Source organism: Mustela erminea, chromosome 2 (assembly GCF_009829155.1).
Source record: "Mustela erminea isolate mMusErm1 chromosome 2, mMusErm1.Pri, whole genome shotgun sequence".
NCBI classification, from domain to species: domain Eukaryota; kingdom Metazoa; phylum Chordata; class Mammalia; order Carnivora; family Mustelidae; genus Mustela; species Mustela erminea.
The window spans coordinates 117927763-117951713 of record NC_045615.1 but is presented as its reverse complement, the minus strand read 5'-3'; the positions used below and the strand labels follow the sequence as shown (position 1 = coordinate 117951713).

Below are 23951 nucleotides of genomic sequence, written 5' to 3'. Positions count from 1 at the left end.
AATTTTCACTCTGATTTGACTACAAGGAGAGGAGTCTGATGAACTCTCCATCCTGGTAAATCATAGTACTCAAGATAAGAAGAAGAGCACCCAATCCATCCTGCGCTCCTTTTTGCTTTGAAAGCCAGGGAGCTCAAAGCTAATGAAACTGTTCAGTTATCAAAGTAAGATTAGCCTAGGGCACTGCTTCAGTTACCCACTGTGGTCAACAAACCACCCCTAAACTTAGTGGCTCAAAGCAACAATTTATTTTTACCTTTCATGGTTCAGCGAGTTGATGGGACTCGGCTGGGCAAGTCTTGCTTGGGAGTTTTAGTCAAACAGCAACTGGGTTAGAGTCATTTAAGGTTTGACTGGGGTAAATGTTCAAGACGATTTGTTTGTTCACATGTCTGGCCCACACGATGGCTGGAATGGCTGGAAGCCAGCAGAGCATCTCTCTCCCTCCACAGGCTAGCTTGGACTTTCTCAGAGCATGCTGGTGGTCAAAGTTGACCAGGGCAGCTGGCTTCCCCCCCGGGAGGAAATACCCTCCCTACTCCAGGGTTAGTATGGAAAAGTGCTTCATGGGTAGGATCATCTTTGGAGGCATGCCACCAGAGGTATTTATAAAATTTTTTCTGTTTTCATAATTTAAAAAAATTATTTATTATTTTTTTTAGAGAGAAAGGGGGGTGGGACAGAGGGAGAGAGAATCTCAAGAAGACACCCTGCTGAGCCCAGAGCCCAATGCAGGGCTCAATGCCATGACCCTGAGATCAGGACCTGAGCCAAAATCAAGAGTCAAATGCTTAACCAATTGAGACGCCCAGCTGCCCCTCTATTTTTCATAATCTTATAAGGGCTGTATCTTTCTTTGTGAGCTTTTTCAGAAGTAGACAAGTGTGGATAACATACAAATGGCACGTCATTCTTGTCTAGGGCTTGACAAGCTGCCGTGTGCCCTCACCCATGCTTCCTTGATGGCCTTCCCAACGCCACATCAGTAGCCAGGTTGGTGACTTTATCCCCAACTTAACAGAGGAGGAAACTCGGGTTCAAAAAGGGTTTGTGACCCGCCCGAGATAACATAGCTAGGAAGTGGTGGGATGGCCTTGGACAGAAGCTTTGGCATTGAAATGTGTGTCCTTAACTCCATGAGGCCCTGCCAGACATCTAAGTTTGAAATCCAGATATGATCCCCCGCCCACACATACACCTCAGAACACCTGTTGCCTCTCCACCACTGGTTGTCACACCAAGAGTGGAGCAGAGTAGTGGAAGCTGGAGTCTTTGAGCAAAGCTGCCTAAGCCAAAGTGGTTTGGCCCCCTCGTGACCATGAACCTGAAGTCTTTCAAATGACTCCGTTCCTTCCTCTGTAAAATGAGGCTGCTGCTGCCCGAGTCATGACGATTGAATGAATCAATGCATCAAAGCAACACTTGATAAGAACTTTAAAAAGAAATCTCCCAGGGGTGCCTGGTGGCTCAGTCGGGTAAGCGGCACGAGCGCTGCCTTCGACTTAAGTCATGATCCCAGGGTTCTGGGATCGAGCCCCATATTGGAGTCCTTGCTCTGTGGAGAGCCTCTTTCTCTCTCTGCCTGCTGTCATGCCCCCCCCCCAACACTTGTGTGTGCGCTCTCTCTCTCTCTCTCTCTCTCTGACAAATTAATAAATAAAATCTTAAAAAAAAGAAAGAAAGAAAGAAATCTGCCAGCCAAAAGCTGTAGCGATAAGTAGCTATTAAGAGAACCCTGGTCTGGTTTCCTCTTCTCTAAGCTATTCTCGATTTTATATGGACCTCACTAAGTATCCATATGTGTACAGCTGATCTTGACATTTCATTTTACTTGGTATTATTTATTACCAGATAGACTGAAAGCTCTCAGTCGATGTTAATGCCTGCCTAAGGATCGCCACGTCAGCGGCAGGATGCACTTACCAAATCTGTCAGGACTTGTAGACAGCACCCGGTTCTCCAAGGTCTCATGTGGACTCTCCTTCCTCAATTATTTACTCTCTATCCTAGGTGCCCAGTCAATATCCCCCCCCCAACCCCCTTCTCCCTGTCCCAAGTGGATCTGTACATCCACACCCAACTTCCCTCCACCCCTCTTTTTCACACACATGTTCTTAACACACTCACCCAAAGAGATCTTTCCAAGCACAGACACGTGCCCTTGACCTTCTGCCTCTCAAGGTATATAGAAATTTCCTTACACCCTCGGTATACAGATACTTCTGTGCTCACTGAGCCTAAAATGTACCCCTACCATTCCAGGTCCCCCAAGGATGGTGGGAAGAGTTTCGCAGTCACGGCCAGTGAAGCAGGGCTCAGACCTCTATACGAGTGAGGAGGTCCTGGATACCTAGCTGCCCTGCCCCGGGATGCTCAGTTCACAAGTCTTGCCACCAGTAGTCTGAGGGGGCCGGGGAGAGGACTTCCCCTCTTTCCGGGCCTGGTGGCAGCACAAATAGCCGGGGTGCAGTCCAGGGCACCTGTGATAGCTGCTCCCTAAGGGGGCCAATGGTCCTGACTTGAGAGGAGGCTTGGCTAAGGAAAGCTGCCTGCTTTTTCCCAGCTCAGGGTCGGGGGAGAATTGAGCTGAATGTGCACCTATTCAGAAGGGCAAGGAGCCAAAAATAACTGGGAGCAACAGCATTTCATCTGACAGGCCCAGAAATAGAGCTCATTTAGGAGTACACCAAGGCTACAGAGTGGGTGATTCTGAGACCTTCAGCATTCCCACAGAAACGCATGGAAAAAGTCCCAGCTCACCCAAGGGCTTCCGTCCCCTCGTCACACAACTTCTCAAGGGTCCCACGGCCCACAGGAAAGGAGTCTGTAGAGTCACAGAGACATAAGGCTCAAAGGATGGGGTATGGGGATGAGGAGATGAGCATGGAATCTGGTGGAACATTTTAAGGAAGGGAGGAGCAGAAGTACTTGGTAAATATGGAGGATTCAAAAAAGGAAGAACAGAGTTGGAATGGATTTAGGGAAGCCCAAAGCCTAGGTTTCTCAATTTTTCATGAAAAAAAAAAAAATGGGAGTACTAAATGCTGAAAAAGGTTTTTGTTTTGTTTTTGCTGCAAACAGGATTTAACTGGATCCTGAAGGTCAACCTTGGCAGAAAAAAAGGCCATGGTTTTCCAATGGGGATGGGCAGCATGTTGCCTGACAGCAATCTTCTCTTCTGTTTTTGTTTTCTTCTCTTTTATGTTGATGTCAAAGGCAAATGTCACAGTTCATTTATCTTTATCCCGCATATCTGAAGTTGCAGAAAGGAATGGAGGGAGTGGGAGTGGACAGAATTCCAGAGAACTCTGGAAAAGCCAGGTACTAACAGGCAGGAGATGGAGAAGATGACACTGACTACTGAAGAAAAAAAAAAGGCAGAGAGGTGATAAGGGGGCAAGAAGAAAAGGAAGGATGGAAAGAAAACAAAATGAAAAAGGAAGATGATAGGGGCGCCTGGGTGGCTCAGTGGGTTAAAGCCTCTGCCTTCGGCTCAGGTCATGGTCCCAGGGTCCTGGGATCGAGCCCCGCATCGGGTTCTCTGCTCAGCAGGGAGCCTTCTTCCTCCTTCTCTCTCTCTGCCTGCCTCTCAGCCTACTTGTAATCTCTGCCTGTCAAATAAATAAATAAAATCTTTAAAAAAAAAAAAAAAGGAAGATGATGAAGTCGATTTTATGGAGTGACTAAGTCCAAGAACTTTCTACGTAGAAGGCATGGGGGCAGTGCCCAGGGCTGATTAAGAAACAACCCCCGCTTCCAAGGAGCTTTCAACCCACTTGAGGACAACAGGCCAACAGACCGACTAGAACAAGATGCAAGCTTAGCCAGCTGCCTAATGGAGCTGCAGGAGAGAGAGAAAGGACTGGTTGCTTTTTGACTGGAGGTCACTAGAGAAGGTTCTCTAGAGCTGGTGGCATTTGCCTGGGACCCAAAGGTTTCTGTGGGAGGGCAGTGGGCAGAAGGAGATTTCCCCACTCTTATGTAGTGCCCTCCCTGCCCCTTCTTATAACTCAGACATCAGGTGTCTCTGCACAGTCTCGACCTGAGACATCCTTGGGACCTAGAAGTGTGGTTTCCAAGGGCCCCTGCATGGACCATGACAGCCCGAAGGTAAGTTTCTACAGGTCCACAGCAAAATAAGAAAATGACCCATCAGGAGTTTTTCACAACTTATATTCAGTTTAAAGGACTTTTCTTTTACTATATTAGGTCCTTCCTAATTTTTTGATAGTAAAAATACCCTGTCCTTTGGATGAAATAATGTTGATAAAAGACAGCATATTGGGGCAGGAGGGTTGTTTGTTTTAAATATTTTTACTTGGCAAGTGAATAGTTGCCCAAATGCATTGGTCCCTGAGATTTTACAGATTTTATTTTTAAAAAAGATTTATTTATTCACTTATTTCTTTATGAGAGAGAGAGAGAGAGCGCGCATGTGTGCATGCAGGTGAGCAGGGGAAAGGGGCAGAGGGAGGGGGAGAAGCAGACTCCCTGCTGAGCAGAGAGCCTGAGTTGGGACTCGATCCCTGGACCCCAGGAGCCAAAGACAGATGCTTAACCTACTGAGCCACCCAGGCTCCTGATTTTATAAATCTTAAACCATTTCAGCATCCAAGAACTACTGGCTTTGGATACCATTCTATGCCCATTGAGGCAAGCACGTTCAGTGAAGTTTCTGTCTTTTCCCTGCAGCCCTAACCCCCTTCCTCCAGACCTCTGATTGCTCCAACCCAGAAGCCTTGTGGAGGGAGGCTACCACCCTCCTTCGGGACTCTGTCCTGTTCCACGCTGAAGTGTGGTGTTGCTTTCTCACGGTCTCTCAGAGGGGATGGGATAAACGGACTCACACTAAGGCAGTAATGAGCCACACTGGATAAATACGGTCCCCAGGGACCTTCACAGTTTAGCGGAGCATTAACACTTAATTCAAACCAATAAATCGTAAAAGTGGGAAAGAATGATATTTTTGGAATGAACAGTCTTCTTCTATAATCAGACCACACCCTTCAAATTATTGATACAGACAGCTGGAGAGGAGGCAAGGGCAAAAACTGATCCCGGCTTCTGGATCGAAATGTCACAGACCGCTGTGAATAGAAATCCTGACCTTCTCTATTTCTGCCCCTCTCCAGTACAAAACTGATCAGTCAATCCCTCCACCGCCCTGCCCTGGGCCACAGAGCAAGCTGAACATCCCTTTTTGAGGACCAAAATTGTGTTATGGTTAGTCTTCTGCATGCCAGCTGCTCCTCACATTAAGGGATGACCAGTCACCTCTGGACTCTGGAGCCTTGGGTGGGGCCTGACGCACAGTAGGAGCACAGCCGAAGCCTAGTCAGTCAGAGATTTGATACACCAGGTTAAAAATAGCCCAGGGCCCTACAGGGTGCCTCCACAGTGATGATAGTCAGGGAAATTCAAACTCATAGGCTTCTAAAACTTCAATTCCATGAATCCTGATTACAAACAACTGGAGAAATCCATTTCGTTCCCTGAAGAACAACTGAGTCCGTGGGCAATGAAGGGGGAGAGAACTCCAGAGAAGCCTAGGAAGACAGGTTCCAGAAATATTGTGAAGCGCCATATCCTGGAACTGGCCAATAATTTTCCTTCCACATACATTAAAATGTATAATTTATACTTTGACCTGACTCTCTCTCTCTCTCTCTCTCTCTCTGTGTGTGTGTGTGTGTGTGTGTGTGTGTGTGTGTGTATGGACACAATCTGGGACAAGACACCAAATCTTTCATCTCCTTAGACACTCAATAGAATAAATGATTTTCCACATCACACAGGAGAATTGTAAGTACTTTGGGTCTATGGAAGTGGGACAGTGTTGGAGACATCTGTCAAAAAGAAGCCCTCAGATGCTTTAAAGCGGTGGCCGCTGGATTAGGTGGGAGCAGAATGACCCTTTCTATCAGCCAGTGGTTCTGGAAATGGGGTCTGTGGACCAGCAGCAGCATCCCCTGGAAACTTGTTGGAAAGGCAGCTTTTCAAGCCTCACCAGGGCCAACTGAACCTGAATTCTAATGGGCTTATCCAGCAATGTATACTATCCTAAGTCCTCGCTGCGGTTCAGACGCTGAACGTTGAGAACCACCACAGAAGACATTACCTTGCAGTGTCAGGGAGCCATGATCCTGACCCAGGACCACAGCCCTCAGGTGACTTAGAAAGGGATGACTCAGCTGGGTTGCTGAGTGTGCTGGGGCCTATCCTGAGATGGCTGAGGGCATATCCAGGCACAACCCCTGGGCACCCCACCTTCACTGCCAGCCTCCCCTGTCTCCTGGCTGGACTTGACCTACTGCTGTGGCATGTGCACAGGGCAAGGGCCAAATCCTTCCAGACTCCCAACTGTTCTTAGCTGCAATATGCACAAATCCACTAGTGCCTAAGGGAAGCTTTTGAGAACTTTCAAAGGTGGGTTAACTGTTAACTGTTTCAGAGCACCAGTTCCGGGCCCAGGCAGTTCTCTGAACCTCCTGACGCAGGCCAACGCTTCCCAGAGCACCGGGGAGGCCGCAAGCTGGAGGTCTTGCGGTCCAGCCGCGCCCCTCGCACTGGTGGCGGAACACATACCGCCAACAGCCAGTCCCAACCTGGGTCCCCAAGACCCAGTGCGTGCCGGGTTTATTTTTTAAAAGTGTTTGTGCACTTCACGAGCCTTACTCTTTCATTTAGGGCTTCAGTCAGATTGCATTGACCTAATTAATTCATTTTCTTTTCGGTCCAAAGTGGAAGGCGGGCCACAGCGCTGCGAATCCAATGCAAACCCGCTTTGAGCGCCGATACTCTGGACAATTAAAACAAAGAGCGGTGGCGGTGGCGGTGGCGGTGGCGGTGGCGGCGGCACCGCACAAAACCCTCGGGAAACATCCAGAACGTGCCGCGTACCAGCCGGCAGGGCGGGGCGCAACCTGGGTTAAAAATGTGCCCGAGGGAGGCGGCCCCACCCCTGCAGGTGGACAGGTGGAGGTTGGCAGGGGTCAAAATCCAGACTTAAAGGACTAGAAGCGGGGCCGCCGCGTGGCGCAACTGCAGGGGGCACACTCGCCCCGCGCCCAGCGGGAATGGCGCCCTCGCCCAAAAGCAACGAAACAAACCCCATTGCACCGGCGGGAACTGGGCTGCGGGACCCGCAGGAGGGGTGGGTGGGAGCCGGAGAAGGCGGGAGGGGGCACTAGAACGGGAAAGGGAAGGAGGGGAGGGAGAGAAAGGACGGGGAGAAAAAGCAGAAAGTGGAAGGAAGAGGGGGTGAGGAAAAGAAAGGTGCGAGCGGGAGACCGAGGAGAGGGAAAAGGGGGAACGGAGGGAGGGGAGAGAGGGCTAGCGGACAGGAAGAGCGCCGAAGGGGGGCGGGGGAGGAAAGCGAAGAAAGGGAAAACGGGGGCGGGGGCGGGCGGGGAGCCGAGAGAACCGGGCGGGGGGCGGCGGCCAGGGGGGCGGGACCGGGGTCAGTCCCCACCTGCGGGGGCGCCGGCCGGCCCGGGAGGTGGCAGCCGGGATCGGGGGCAGCTGCGGGGAGGCGGGCTGGGCAGGGAGGCAGAGGGGAGGGAGGGGACGGCACTGGGAGGCGGGGAGGAGCCGGCGCTCGGCTGGGGCTGCGGGGGCGGCGACGGCGGGAGCGGCAGTGGCGGCGGCGGCGGCGGGTCCGGCGGCGGCGGCAGGTGGCCCCGCGCGCGGCGGCCGGCCCGGCCGGGGGCGGGCGGGAAGGTGGCGCCTCGGGCGGGGGCCGGTCCCTGCACCAGGTGACCTGCTCTGGCCCGGATCCGGGCGGCCTCGCCATGCAGCGGCGCGGCGCGGGGCTCGGGTGGCCGCGGCAGCAGCAGCAACAACCCCCGCCGCCCGCGGTCGGTCCCCGGGCCGCAGCCATGGCCCCCCCGAGCGGCAGCGTCCCCCCGGGCCTCGGCGGCCGCCCTGCCAGCGCGCTGCTCCTGTTCTGCTACCTGGTGAGCGCCGGACCCTACCAGGGTCCTCCCCTCCGCGCGGGGCCCCGGGGACGCGGGCGGGGGCGGCCGGGGAGCTCCGCGTCGCCGGGCGGTACGGCGCTGCTAGTTTGCTCGCTTCCTGGCCGCTGCGCCCCGGACGCGCCGGCACCTGGGATGGGGACCCGGGGCGCGGAGAGGGGTGCGTGGATCGGACTTGCCGCGCGGCGCTCTCGCTGGTCTCGGTTCCTCTCCCTCCCGAGACGCGCTCCAGAGCCGGGCGAGGTTCCCCTCGAGACCCCCCTCCCGTCCCCGGCTCCACCTGGAGCCTCGCCAGCCGCGTTTCCTCCCCACCAGCCGCGCGCGGCTCTCCAGCTCCCTCCCTCCCCGTCCTGGGCTTCCCTCACAGTCTCGCAGCTCCCTGCCTTCCCGCGCCCAACTTCGCCTCCCGCCTCGAACCTCCGTTTAGTTTCCGCCGGGTTCTCATGGCCCGGACCGTTTTCTGCCAACGCGCTGGCGACGAACCCTCGCGTTTCCAGCGCTCTTCAACTGCTCCGTGGTCACTCCAGCCAAGTTGCGGATGCCAGAAAGAAATCGAGTTCTTTGTAACACGCTTACCGCCTGAGTGGCGACTTTAGCTGCGACTTGAACATTGTCATTTAAGAGAATACGCTTGGCTTAGGCACGTCAGTTTACCATTTGCCCTCTTCTTGGCTTGGGTTTCAGTCATCAACTAAATGGCAGTAACCTATTTTACAAAACCAGCTCATTTAGAATACCAGAATAATTTAGACCCTCAAAGAGGGGTGGGGGAATAGTCCTCAATTCCTTTGATGGCTTGCTTTCTTCTGCTTTGAAAGCTCCTAAACAATAGTAAATTTACAGGAGGCGACACCCTTCCTGTCCAGCCTACCTTATGTTCCAGGATCCTGCAGAAACCTTGGGTTATCTCGCCATATATTACTGTAAATAAATGAAATCGAAAATGCTGAATCATGAAACTGATGTAATAGGAAATTCACAGAATGCTTAAAATTGAGCAGTGTCATTGTCCAGAATTGTTCTCATTTATATGGTCTCACCGTTATTTGGAGTCTTCCTTTGTAGAGGCTAAAAACTGCTCAGGAGACATTGTCAGCCATCAGGATCTGATTCCAGAGAAATTGCCACCCAGCCCAAGTTTCTTTTAACACTCTTTACTTCTTGGCTGTTGCATTTCTTGAAGCAAGAGGGTGTAGAAATGCAAATTGTAATTCGGTTTTAGTGTCTACCTGTTGAGTAATCCATGCTTCTCTTCCCATTATAAAGTTAACCAGCACCAAAAATTTGGTGGTTGGATTTACTTGCTGTCTTCAGAAGTTGTCAGTTAACATGTGTGGGTTAAGTATTATTATTTAATATTTATGCCATTGGGTTAGAGCTCACAGACTTATAAATATAACTGCCAAAACAAAAGACAGGGTTTCAGTTTAAACAGATGATCCCCATCCACAAGGCACTGGTTACCCACAGAGGCAGAAATGATGTAGTAGAATAGTGTGTGAAACATTAATGTCCAGGTTGTCTGGAAAGTTCTACGCAGAAATCTGAAGACCTGGCAAGGAGAGACCACTTCTTGACAGTTCTGAGAAATCAGAGTAACAGGAGCAAAGCCCAAAGGCCTAGTGGTCTGTGGGAACAGAGGCAGATGAGGGAGCAAATAGAAAAGATCTGTTGGGACCGAGGGGGTTTTAAGGGGCCAGGTCACAGAGAGGGGACAGAGGTGCTGTGCAGAGAATACAGTGAGATAGTGAGGTGGTGAGGTCAGGCCTCTAAGGAGAGAAATTATAGGACATACTGTAATGTGGGAACTAACCAGAGCACGTCTGAGTGTCTTGGCTGTTGGGGAAGGACTGGATTTTGGAACCACTGCGAAGAGGCAGTGTTGGTGCTTCCTGCTGTGTGTTTCCTTCAGGATGGGCTTCAGATAGGTGAGTGCACAGGAAAGTCTGGCAAACAAGCAAACCATTTTGCAACTGAATGAGAAGCTTTTGTCAAGCCCTGGGAAAGCAAAAGTGTGATTTGGAAGATGGACTTCACCTTTTGTTCTAAAGGTCTGGCCATTTCCATAGGATTCTGCTCTAGAGGTATGTGCTATCTGAGCCTCTGGTGAAAGGTGAGGCTTCCTGACCTTGGAGAAATTCACTGTGCGAGGTGGGGAACATCTGCCTGAAGCACGAGATACAGAAAATGACAGGGCAAAAAAAAAAAGGCATAATCGTGTCCATTCTCCTCATGGAGGAATACTGCCTAGAGAAAGTGATTGGTCAGGGGAGGTGAGGTGTGCAGGTGGAGAGTAGATGTGGAACAGAATAACGAAGCAGGATCTCAGGAACATGTAGACACTAGAGGGAGAAAGCTATCCCATAATTTGGAAACATAACTAATCATATTAGTTTGCATTGTACTAAGTTGTTTATATGCATTATCCAGTATTTTTTTAAAGATTTATTTATTTGAGAGAAAGCATGTGTGAGCGGGATGAGAGGCAGAGGGAGAGAGAGAGACTCCTCAAGCAGACTCCCCACTGAACATGGAGCCCAGTGCGGGGTTTGACGCAGGACTTGATCGTAGGACCCTGAGATCATGACCTGAGCTGAAATCCAGAGTCGGGCACTTAACCAACTGAGTCACGCAGACACCCCCTCCATTCTCCAGTATTAGCTTTAACGACAACCTTGTAAAGTGGGAGCTGTTATGATCCTCATTCGGATGAGGTAACTAAGACTCCGAGAGGTTAAGTAAGTTGCCCTAGGCCACACAGGTAGTCCAAGGTAGAAACCCAAGTCTGTCTACTTCCAGAAACCCAGTCCTTAGGCATGCTGACGTACTGCTTTCTGTATGTTGCTGCGTTGTGCTCTTTCCTCTCATACATAGATGCGTGGGTCGTTACCAAACCTCTTACCATTAGCAGCCACTGTGCAGTTGGCCAGGATGTGAGGTCATGTCTAAAGTAGCCTAAAATACACAAAGCAGGAAGCACAGGCCGCACACTAGAGGCAGGATGTTAATGAGGAAAAAAAAAATAGGTGAAATCAGAAAATATTTGCCATGGAGGGATAAAAGATAGGGTCTCTCATCCAGAGGCACCTGGTGGAGGTTGGCACAGGGCATTTGTATGAATGTGTGTCTAGGTATAGAGCGAGTGTGCCTTGGAAGGCATTCTATGCATTGGCTGTGATTTGGGGGTCAATCACCACTCTGTGTCATCCCCACCTGTGTTCTTGTTCTTTTGACTGGAGTCGAGAATGGTTTTCTGAACAGAAGCCTTTAAGCCCCTGCCCTCATGGGGAGCGTGCTTCCCAGAGCCAGGGTCCTGAGGCAATGGGCACCTTTCTTCCCCATTGGCTGGGACAGAGTCACCTTCAGTGGCAGCTCAAGAATAGTACTGTGACTGTAGCTAGGTTACTGCCAAAGCATGAATAATTGTGACGAGGCCTGAAAGATAAGTCACGGAACGATGCCAAGCAGATTTCTGAAAAGATGATCCCTTGTTCCAGCAGCTGCCAGAAAATTCTAAGGTCACCAAAGGTCAAGAGTCAGAGAGCCTCCTCACAAAGGGTGAGGGCCCGGAAAGGAAAGGGTAGCAGAATTGCTTCCACTGAGGTCCCGGGTGCTGAGTGCTATGGTCTGGGCAGGACTTGCCAGCAGACCCCTTCTGGCATTCCCGTACGTCATTGCCTCGTACCTTTCTCCAGACTTGGCCAGACCAGCGGAGGCGGCCCCAGCCCCATCTGGGATGGTGGCACTTGTGGAAGGCATTTCTGTCCTTTCCGAACGCTGGTCTCGAATGTATAATTTTTTCTTTAATGAGAAAAACAAATCTCATAATGGCTGGTATTGATGTCAGCCATAGAGCGGAAATATTCAGAGTGGACGTTCGCGTTTGTTAGACAACCAGAGGACAAAGACGCAAGGGGGCATTAGTGGCACAAATGTATGTGGTGTTTGTTAGCCAATCTCCAGTGGCTGTGACAGAATTCCCTATCAGTGGCCACAGACCATGGGTTATCCCTCTGGTAGCACTGGTAAACTCCTTACTCTGTGTCTAACACAGGGCCTAGGAAGATCAAAACAAGGTATAGAGCCTCTCTATTATCTCGTTTGTACAAGAGTGAAAATGGATATTTGAAATACAGAGCTCAGCTTCAGACTTCCTGTCAGACAACAGAGGCCACATTCACCCCGACCAGAGCTCCTAAAATCCCCCAAGCCATGGTGTTTGTCTCTTGCTTAGTAGACCTATTCCTCTTGGCAAAAGTGTGGGAATCATGAATTGACTGAAGGAAGCAGGTGGAGGAGAGACAGACGAGGCATAAAGAACCCAGGCAGTTCACAAAGATGGATAGACTTGACCATAAATATCCTCAAGTGAATTACCCTGTTTATTGGCTCTCATCCTATTCCCCCGAGAAAGGACCCAAAGGACAGGAGGGCTGTGTGGCATGGAAGGGATGGCTGAGGACATTCTGCTTTGGCTGCTCTTATTTGTCTGACATCCTCATCCAAAGAAGGGCTTAACTGATCTGGGGTGTTGGCTCAGTGCGCTGTGAATATTTGTGGGTAAGATGATATCTACCCTCCCCAGGCACAAGGTATACCAACCTGGTAGGATCTTAGCCTTCATCCTCCTGCCTCCCTCCACCTTCAAGATGAGAGTGAGCAAAGTCTCACTTCCCACATCTGTGGCCAGAAAGTGGGACTGGTGTAGAGGTCAGTTGGTGGGTTGAGGGCCTCATTTTGGGCATGTCTGGAAGGCAAGAGGGACACCATAATTGATTGTGGAGTCAGGAATTTGAATTTTGGTTCTGTTTTTGAGGAGCTGGTTGACCTTGGGCAAGTGACTCCCCCTCTTTGATTCCATTCCATTTCCTCGGCTGTGTCCCTCCCAGAGCTGTTGTGAAGATTCGATTTGAAGGGAGTTCTATGAAGTTCTTTTTGAGAGGATGAAGTCAGAAGTAAATGAGAAGAGGGGCTTGCCGCATCTGTCCCAATGACCAGCTCATAGTTATTCAATGAAATTAAACCAGACCAAACCTTGGTTACCCTCATGATTTAAGTTAAAAAGGAATAGCCTATCAAACAGTATTAAAGAGAGGAGGGGAACCGATTCAACCAGGAGTCTTCTCGTTGTCGTGATGGTATTTCTCCAGCCAGCTCTCAGGTTTGCGAAGGCATATTCGTCAACTGGGAAGTATTGCCCAAGGCCCATCTTGATTTTGGCATCCATACCGACATCACTGCCCATTCTGTTTAATTGCATGCGTTGTTGACATAAACAGGATTTTTGCTTGCTTCTAGTCAGCAGAAATTGGAAAAGTAGGCCTCTTAAGCCAATACCATGACCTTTTGACTTATGGAAAGTTGGATACAGCCAGTTTGGAGAGAAAGCACTCATGGGCAAGGTTTCCTTTGGTGATCGATGGGGTGGAATGGGCAGGAATGAGAAAAACAGATACTCTGTAATTGTTACAGGAACCCACCACATACACGTATTAGGGTAAATAAATTTCCCATGACAAGACGTGAATGATTTAAGATACCTCAATCTCTTGGTCCCTTCCTTAAAGAACAAGTGGTCCATATAGAGAAAAGGGCCAAGCTTTCTCAGCTTTTTGGAACAGGGAGGGTTATTTGAATAGAATTTCTTATTGATTTTGTATAAGGGCATCAGATGCAGTCATCCTAAAAAGAAGCTTAGATAGAATTGATAGATTTTTTTTTTTCCATCCAGAAGATACACAAATTCATCTGTTTCTCGACTCCCAGTTTGAATTGAATGCATTTTGATCTTCAGTTTGGGGTTTTTTATCACGAACATGACATCAACTGACCCATTTCTTTCTTTATAAAAATTTACAATACATACACAATTAGACAAACATGAGAGAATCTGTTTTGAGAGTGTGTGTGACATTGTCAAATTTGACTTTGATTAAGGCTTACTTCTGGTGTAAACAGATGTTTGAGGGCTCAGGCGTCTTTCAGAGCCCAGCTCCGTTGTGTGCAGAGCAGATCAGTAGCTTCCGAGGTGGAACATGTATGTGGCTGCCTAAATGGCCTAATTCGAGGGGCACAGAAATGCGCCCACTCACCTCCCAAGTCTTGCTTAAAGCTGCAGTGCATCTGGACTTTGCTTTGAAGGCGTTATCTCCCCCAGGCTGGTAGAGATATATGACACCACTGAAGTCCTTTTTCATTATCACATTAACACTGATGAACTTGCCAGACAAACAGGCGTCCAACAGGGGGTAGAGGGATAGGACATTTTAAACATTTAATTTGTATTTTTGGTGTGGAGAAATGGAAAGTTCTAGAAGATAGGGTGTTTGTCTGAAAGGTCTGGAGGGGCTTGATAGCTGAGAGAAGTCCACCCTCAATGGGTAAGCTAGGTGCCGGAGCACCACCTTCCCTGACCTCACAGTCCCCATATCAGCTGTGATCCCCTAGGGGTCCGATGAGAGGCCAAAGGGTAAGGGTTCTTCCCAAGGACTTTAATTAGGCTAGATGAAAAAAGAGAAGTGGAGAGGGTCCCCATCACAAGAGAACTGGTGAATGTTGGGAAAGGATGGGGAGGACTCGGGATTGGATCAAGAGCCCCTGGGAGCACTGACCTGAGGCGGAACACAGAGGCTCCTGACAGAAAGGCTCATGCCCAGGATTTTACTTCACCAGGAAACACTTAACCAAACTCCTTCTGTGTGCCTCGTTCTAGTTGAGAAGCCAGAGACATAACAATGAATAAGACATGGACTCTGACCTCATGATTTCTAAGCAAAGGAACAACTGGGTAATTTCTCACTTCCGTTAATGCAACCTGGCATGTGAAAATACCTATGAAGGTTGGACACGTGTCATGCCTGTAGCTGAAACTCTTCAAGTTAATTGCCTTATTTTCCTGGCAGGAAACAGCTCATAACCACACACATGACTTGAGCCAGGAAATCAGCCTCAGCTTAATCAATATTTAGAGTGTGATGTGTTGCTAATCGGTGTTGGTTTTGTACATAACAGAGGTGGCCACAACTCATGGTGCAGCAGCTGCCCACTGGGTCCTCTCCAAGACACAGGATGCTGGCTTCCTAAGTTGTATAGGAGCCCAAAGACTGAAGACCACCGTGCCTCCTTGAGGGATTTAGTCCATGCCCCTATAGCCACATACAGTGATTTTGAAGTCCCCTTTGGAGCCAGCACACCCCCATCATATTACAAAAACATTGCCCGTCCCAGAAATTATTCTTCTCCTGTATTCAGGCTTCTCCCCCTTCTTAAGTTCATCTTCCTCAGTCCATGAAATTCTTCTGCACCCAGCCTAGCACTAACTTCTCATCCCCTTAGCTCACAACTGACAGAAACAATAGCAAGATGTCAACACCATTGCGAGGGAGCCTTAGCAAAATAACAAATTAAGTGCCATCCACGGCACGTCTATGAAATTACGCCTAATTGGGTTATTCATCTCTTTTCTCTCACAAGACTATTCCTTTGGAGAGCATATTTTTCGTCATGTTGTGTTTTCTAAAACTCTTAAGTCTAGAATAAAAGCTTGGTAATCTAGAACAGTAGCCGGCAAGCTATGGCCCATGGGCTCAGCCAGCTGCCTGTTTCTGTAAACAGAGTTGAGCTGGACCACAGCCGTGCTCCTTTGCTTCCGAGTTAGTTGTCTGTGGCTGCTTTCTTGATACCACAGCAGAGCTAAGGAGTTTTTCACGGCCACCAAGTGGCCTGCAAAACCTAAAATACTTACCATATGGCCCTTTTTTACAGGAAAAGTCTGCTCACTTCAAATCTAGCATAGCACCATCCAGTAGAAATATAACATAAGTCACAAATATGAGCCACGTGTGTGCTCCCAGATTTTCTAATAGCTGCATTTAAAAAGTAACCAGTGAAATTAATATTAGTGATATGTTTTATTTAACTCGCTGAACCTCGATATGATCATTTCAACGTGTAATTGGGATAAGAAATATTAATGAGATTTTTTTGCATTTTTAAAAAATTATCTTTGAAATCCAGTCTATATTGTACACTCACAGCAATTTGGAGCAGCCCCTTTACCAGCTCTTCCTAGGACTCGTGGCCTCTGTATCAGTTAGCATCTAAAACGATGAACCCTGGATTTACTTTTCTTGCACTTGAAGCTTTGAAGTAGATAAAAATAAAATAATCTTCATCTGCATATATAGAGTTTACCTTTAGAGCTGGCTTTGGAGGGAAGGGCCAGGAAGGAGAATACGGTCATGTGTCCTATACCTTCTTTCTCACTTGTCCCTGCTGATCTCAGCGATGATGAACCCAATGTCCGGAAAGTCATGGGTCATCAAGTGAAGCTGAAACTAGTTTCAGCACGCTGCACTTATTAATGTGGGAACGTGGACCAGGCATGTTTAGCACTAAGATGTAAAGTAATGAACATTACTAGTAACGGCACTTTGCAATGAAATCTCGTGAAATCACGTAGCCTTTCCCCCAGAATTCTGTTGAAAAGAAGTATTAACCTGGAATTCTAGCGTCAGCAATAAAAACATGATTTTAAAAAAAATACTGAAGTGGAGAAGAGGGCTGGGACGAGTTTTTAAGGTATCATAAGAATATTGAGGAAGAAGTGTTAAGTCATTCTTGGAGAAAGAACACGAGGTGATATTCAGTATACCACAGTATGTCCTAGACTCTGCCCTCTGTTGCCACCTTAACTGGGCAAATGTGGAATTGAGTGACAGAGGCATGAGGAGCAGTTGGAATGAGGAGTGCCCGCTTCTCTGTCTTTGGCTGGCCTCCGCGGTGGGCTCATTGGCTGGATTCTCATGTTGAGAAGGGGGCCACATCTTGGCACATCTGGCTGAATGAAAAACCACCGCTTGTGGACAAATGCCGGGGGTATCTTTAGTCACAAGAAAGCAGAATTCCACCTGGCAGCTCTTTATTGTCTTGCTGTTGTGTGCTGTGGGGCCCGGAACGTGGGAGAGGGAGTGAAAGCCAGGGGCTGGGCTCCTGGGCTTGCCTCTGGGAAGCCACCAGCTGGGCGATGTTGGAGAACATCACTTCTCAGGGCTCGGTGCCTTGACGGAAGAATGGGGTGGGCTGGCTCATCACCAGGGGCTAGTCCACTCTAACAGTCACTAGTTCTAATTATAAGATTATTTTTATGTTTGTTTTCCCCCCTGTAATTTGGAAGTATAAATGAGAGCATAAAACAATTAAGCCTCTCATTGCGGGGGCAGAGAGTTTGGACTGTACCCACCTCTTTACATATTTCTTCCCACAGTTTTCCCATGACTAATCGAAAGCAATGGCCAGCCCTTCTCACTCCACCACTTGGAGAAGCTACATTTTTTATTTTCATCTATAGGACAGTTGCTTTTCTCTCCATCCTCCACCCCCCCACCCCAAATCTGCCCCCCCCCCCAGTATTCATGTAGTACAAAATTCAAAAGATAAATAAGGCTATATAGCACACGTTGGTCTCTGAGCCTATCTCCTGGTCACCTCATCCTTCTCCACATGAGCAAGCAATGCTATACATACTCAAGCAAATGTGTAGATATTTTTCCTTTTCTTAAGAAGAAACTCAAATGGCACTTCTGAACCTTGTCTAAAAAACAACAACAACAACAAAACTTCAAACTTTAGAGATCATTTCATTATCTGTCCATGAAGCTCTTCCTCGTTTGAATAGCTGCCTAGACTCTAGGAGTGGATGTCCTATCATTTACTGAACCAGCTCCGTCTTGATGGACATATAGTTTTGCATCCTTTGCTGTTACAAACTTTGCTGCAGTGCAAACCTGCACATCCATCATTTTGCACAAATTTGAGTATATGGGTAGGATAAAATCCTAGAGGAGGAATTATTGGACCAGAGGGTGGGTGCATTTATATATTTGATGGATACTGCCTGACCACCATCTGCAGAGATCACTCTCACCAGCAGTACATAAGAAGCCAATCTGGCTAGGACAGCCTGTTACCTTGGACTTTTTGATCTCTGTGAAGCTAGTAAGTTCAAACTGATTTCTTCAGTGTGGTTTCAACTTGCCTTTCTCAGACTATCAGTGGGAACTTACTTATTGATGAACTGTGTCATTTGCTTGTTTTTCTTGATTGTCAGCTTTGTTTCTAATTCGAGGTCAGTGCTTTCAAATAGAAACACTGTTCCCTCTTCCAGAAACTTCCATTGATTCTTCACTGTCCGTAGAAGGGAAGTCCGCATTCCTTGGGCTGGGGGACTCAGTGGTCTTCAGAGCTGTCTACCCAAAGAACTTTTCTTCTCTCCTCCAAGCCCAGCTGAAATACCATTCCTTTCATAAAGGCTATTCTAGACACATCCCCCCCTGCCCTGCCGGTAGGATTACCTTCACCTGGGACTGTATTCCTTTAGGATTTGCTTATAGTTTGACAGGAGCCCTGATCATGTTCTGCCTGGGGTCACTGCTCTTTATAAACACAATTCCCTGATACCCAGCTTCGTGTCTTAGCCCCTTTTGCGTCTCCTGTAACCCTCAGCAGGAATTGAAGAAAGGGGGCCTTATTTGTTCCTTCTTTGGGAAACTGACCTTTTTTCTTTAAACTTGTAAAAATATTCACAGCATAAAATTTACTGCTTTTATCACTTCAAAGTATACAGTTCAGGGAGTTAAGTACATTCATATTGTGTAACCATCACCACATCCCTCTCTAAACTCTTTTCCTCTTATAAAACTGCAACTCTGTGTCCATTGTACAATACTTCCCCATGATCACCTCCCCCACCACCAACTCCAGTCCCTGGCAACCACCATCTTCCCTCTGTCTCTGTGCATTTGACTGTTTCAGGTTCTTCATAGAGGTAGAATCATGCAGTATCTATTCCTTGTGACTGGCTTATTTTACTCAGATTGTTTCCTCAAAGTTCATCCGTCTTATAGCATGTGTCAGACTTCCTGTTCTTTTTAAGGCTGAATAATATTCCATCATGTGTACATATCTGTTTGTGTACCCTTTTATTCACTGAGGTCATTCCTACCTCTTAGCTATTGTGAATAATGCTGCTATGAACATGGGTGTATGTCTATGAATGTATCTCTTCGAGTCTCTGTTTCCAACTATTTGAGGCTTTATAGCCAGAAGTGGAATTGCTGGATCATGTGGTAACTCTAGGTTTAATTATTTGAGGAACTGCTGCACCATTTTACATTCCCACCCACAATGCACCAGGAGCCCGGTTTATCTACCTCCTCCCCAATGCTTGTTATTTTTGTTTTGTTATTGTTTTGGGATAATAGCCATGCTAATGGGTGTGAATGGTCCAGAGTAATCTTTTCACTATTGTGTTTTGGATGCCTGAATCACAAAGTTATATTTAGAAGAGCTCTTTGCACCCGTATATCAGTATCTTATGCTCAAAACATTGCCTTGATCTCATGACCAACTTCCAAGAATTCTTCTGCAAGGAATGTCTGTATTAAGAGGTCTTTTTATTTAGAGAACTAGAGAAATCAACACACAGATAAAATCTTTCTTGGCCCATGTAGCCCCATCCATGGTGAAAGAATCAGACAACACAGTCTGTGGTCCAAGCCTGCCTGTGTGTGATTTGGAGCAGTGGAAACTCCTGCTGGTCCATCCATCATGCGTGCTTGTCCTGGCTCAGAACTCACGGGAGAAAAAGGGGCCAGGTTGGCATCCCTGTCATGTTCCCTCTTGGGTGCACCTTGAACTCTTCTCCCACACTTTGATTTGGCTGCATGTGTCACTGTTTGAAGTCAGGACAATGGTCTGGAAATGTCTGAAGCTGGCTCATCTCTTTTTCACGCTAAGGCAGGCTCACCGCTCCTGGATTTGTTGTGAACTAGCTCCTCCATTTGGAAACCAACTCTGGAATGATTGCCACGTAGCTTTGAAAGGCCCATTTTGATCAGCAGATGCTACTAAGTCTGGGGAGAGACTTAAATGTGGCCTAATCTTCATTTGTGTGTGTGTGTGTGTGTGTGTGTGTGTGTGTGTGTTGGTTTTTCTCTAATTGTTTGGGAGTGGTTTTGCCGTCTCTTATGTTCCCCATACAGTGCTTTTTGTAGAAAAAAGGAAATGATTTGCATAGCTGTTAATGTGATGATTTTTAAACTTTCTATACCCCTTTCTTTCTTCCTTCCTTCTTTTTTTTTTCTTTCCCTTTTCAGAACGTTGTGCCGTCTTTGGGCAGGCAGACCTCCCTGACGACGTCGGTGACCCCCAAAGCCGAGCAGAGCGTGGCTTACAAAGACTTTATTTATTTCACTGTCTTTGAAGGCAATGTCCGCAATGTTTCTGAAGTCTCGGTTGAGTATTTATGCTCTCAGCCTTGTGTTGTCAATCTGGAAGCGGTTGTTTCATCTGAGTTCAGAAGTAGCATCCCTGTGTACAAAAAGAGGTGGAAGAATGAGAAGCATCTTCACACCAGCAGGACACAAATAGTACATGTGAAATTTCCAAGCATCATGGTTTATAGAGATGATTATTTCATCAGACACTCCATTTCGGTATCCGCGGTGATACTACGCGCCTGGATTACTCACAAATACAGTGGCAGAGACTTGAATGTTAAATGGGAGGAAAATTTGCTACATGCTGTAGCGAAGAATTATACTCTGCTGAAGACGGTCCCGCCTTTCGAACGCCCTTTCAAAGATCATCAAGTGTGCCTTGAGTGGAACATGGATTATATTTGGAACCTTTGGGCAAACAAGATTCCCCAGTGTCCTCTTGAAAATGGTAGGTCATTTGCCTTGCCAGGGACCTAATGCTCATTTCTTCAGATGGTTTGTATCACGAGAGGATGGCAGGAGAAGGTTCTTACACTGGCCGTGAGGAAGGGGCGGGGAATGGCGGGGACACCGAGTCTGTAGTTTAGGACTCTGGGGAGAAGGGGGGTCGGAGGTAAAAAGGTGATGAGAGAAGAAATAAAGAAGAGAGTAGACTGCATGGGAGAGTCACAGAGGTCACGGGGGGCCCTTGAGAGATTTGGTTCTGAAGTTGGAAAGGAGTGTTAATGCCACCGAAACAGACACTGGGAAAATCTTCTACCCCTCTCCCATCATGAATCCTTTGAGCGTCAGTTATTTTTAAGTGGAGCGTTTTGACCTAGAGGAGATGAGAACCAGAGGCACCTTTGTGCCAAAGGTGTTATCCCACAGTAGCTTTCAGCCCAGAGCCCCTGGGTTCAACTCCCGACTATGCCACTTTCTGCCTTGGCATTCTAGGAGCCTCAGTTTTCGGATCTGTAAAATGGGGATAATAAATAACAATTCCCTCAGAGCCATGTTGTGAAAATTAAACGAGACGTAATCGCTTAACGCATGATCAGCACTCAGCAAAAAGTAGCCGCGATTCTGACAGAGTCCAAATTCTGCATCTTATCCTACAAGCCACATGGTTTCAGCCACCGAAGGACCCATGCAGGAGGGGCTTGAGGTCTCTGGCTTGTGTGCTCTTAGTTCTCTCCATTGCTATGAAGGGCATCTTCCTGTGTGGATGCTGAGGGCCTGCCGGCTCTTCTACTGATCTAGCGATGGGGAGCTAACCTGGCCATGCTCCCAGGCATTCACCTGGTATCTGACTGTGTTTCCTGAGGTGTAGCTCCAGGACCAGCTGAGACAGAATCAGGTGAGGCTCTTGTTGTCAATGCAGATTCCCAGGCCCCATCCATATCCTTCTTGGTCAGGATCTGTGGAGTGCAGGGCCCTGAAACCAGCACTTTAAACACACTCCCATGACCCTGATGCATCTTTAAGCTCCAGGATCTCTGGAGCAGCATCAGAGCTGGTGGGTTTTCAAACTTGAGTAACTGCGACTGAGCTCCCGTGGGTCTGGGATAGCAGACCCATCCACAGTAGGTGCCTGACCCATCATGGTCTTAAGAGGACTGCTTTGGGGCAAGATGACTTAAGAACACTGAGAAAACAATGGCGACAAATATTTCCTGAGACCACCCCAAAACAGCCCCGTATCTGTTGGGCATTTTGAGAATCTGTTTAACCATATATTGTAGTTGGTCAAGGCCACTTGCCATAGAATGAATGCATGTGGCGTTACAAAAAAAACAAACAAACCCAAACCTCTTTATTTTGACATAATTATAGATTTGCAAGAAGTTGAAAAAATTGGAGAGGATCCTGTGGATCCTTACCCCAGCTTCCCCCTAATGGTGAGGTCTTTCATAACTGTAGCTCACTAGCAAGACCGTGAAAGTGACATTGACCTAGTACCTTTGAACTAGACTGCAGACCTTAAGCAGAATTCTCCAGTTTTTATGTGCTTTTGTGTTTGTGTAGTTCTATGCACTCTTACCCTGCACTTGGTCTGAATAGCCTTGTTCTGTGGCTGGCATATTCTATGTTTGTGTGGGGCTTTAAATACAGATAATGGAGAGGGAGAAGGCTAGTTCCTTTTCTGTGTGTATGTGGGTTGCTGGTAGGGTGGGGCAGGCAATTAAATGTCTGAAACCTTCGAGCTGCCAGCGTTTTGATGATTGGTGTACATCCCTCTTCCAGGAGGAACCCCATGCTGGCATCTTTCTGGAATGCCTTCCACAGGGAGACCTCATTTATTAAGGAGAAGGAAGCACAAGGCACATACGGCCAGCTTTGATTTGCCTTCGATTTTGTCAGGGTGTAATGATTCCATTTCATGTGTGGCAAATCACATATTTCTCATTGAAGAATGACTAAACTGCAAGCTGGAAGTTTTCAAATGAAGTCGTTTATGAACTGGCTGAGGTCTTAGGGCGCCCCGCACATACCCTTAAAATACGAACCACCTTTCCTTTCTTTTGTTCTTCCTTCCCCTATTCACCGAGCTTCAGAATAGTGCGGTGGGATTTTTTTTCTCCCCACCTTCCTCCGAGTGTTACTTTTGGGGTGAGAACGAAGCTAATAAAAGCATCATGCCGAGGAAAGCCTTCTCTAATCATTCACGTCACCTCAAATGGGGGCTGGGGTTCTCCATGCACTCTCAAAGCCAAGCCCTGTTTGCGTGGCTGTGATATGTTCACTAAAAAGGGGAACATTTCCTCTCCCTCTCTTTAAAAGAGGAATCAAAAGAGTGTGTGCAGCAGCCCTATGGAAAGTGTCCACGACCTTTGTTCTGGATACGGCTGGGCGATGGAAGGGAGCCAGGCCTCTGGCTCCCTCTTAGCAGGATTTCTCTGTTCGGCTCTTGATGAACAAGAGTCAAGTCAGAACAACAAGATGGCATTAGGGAGCCAGGGTGGCGCCTTTCATGCCCGGTCCCCTTGCAGTCTGCAGCCAGCGCCAGTGTGGGGTGTGGGGGAACGTTTTCATAGTGCCTGGTGTCCTACGAGGGCTCCACGTCTGGCTTGCTTTCATTTTCTTTTTTCCTTTATAAAGAGAGAGAGAGAGCCAAAGTCTCCATGCCCAGGGCTGTTCTGTGAGTATTGTTAGAGTGCCCCTCCACCAAAGGCTCCCAAGGGGATAGCTGAGTGCACCCGGACACAGCCCTCGCCCTCACACCTGGCCTTTTATCTCCTTTGCCAGGACTGTGCCCGGCCAGGCCATTGGTCTGATTTTTTGGTGCACACGCGGCAGACCCTTGTCTGGCCCTGCTGAGAAAACATACCCCAGATCAGAAGTCAGCAGGTCCTTTTACGACACGTGTGTGTCCAGGCTTGGCCACGTGTCCTTTTGGTGCACCTGTTCCTGCTACATTCTGGGCACATGGGCACCTGTGGCTGAACTTTCCTGGGGGAAAGGGACCGGGCATTAGCTGTTGTCCCTCACTAGTTCCCCGTGTGCCTGACTCACGCATGAGCTCATCAAGAAAAAGGAATTCACCACAAAGGCAACAAGCCTAGGCCCACCTGGGCGGCTCCCCCTGCCTGTCCTCCCGTAAGAGGTCAGCGGGTCCAGCGGCCTCCATCTTCAGACGACGTTGCATATTCAGTCATTCTTCATCTCGCGGATTGCTGTCATACTGGTGGATGTCACAGCCTGCAAGCGGCCCCCCAGC

The 23951-nt window shown here is 48.2% G+C and overlaps 1 protein-coding gene across 2 annotated transcripts in view; it reads left to right on the top strand.

Annotated features, from left to right (window-relative positions):
- The first annotated feature begins 7667 nt into the window (after positions 1-7667).
- The window catches only part of SEL1L3 (SEL1L family member 3), a 113202-nt gene continuing 96918 nt past the window's right edge, over positions 7668-23951 (top strand). Inside the window, exons 1-2 of one of the 2 annotated variants that reach the window (XM_032334024.1) lie at positions 7668-7955; positions 20129-20699. In XM_032334024.1, coding sequence (XP_032189915.1) covers positions 7791-7955; positions 20129-20699 — 736 coding nt within the window. In that variant the 5' untranslated portion in view covers positions 7668-7790. The remainder of the gene's footprint in view (positions 7956-20128; positions 20700-23951) is intronic. The other variant, XM_032334023.1, reaches the window with a different exon arrangement.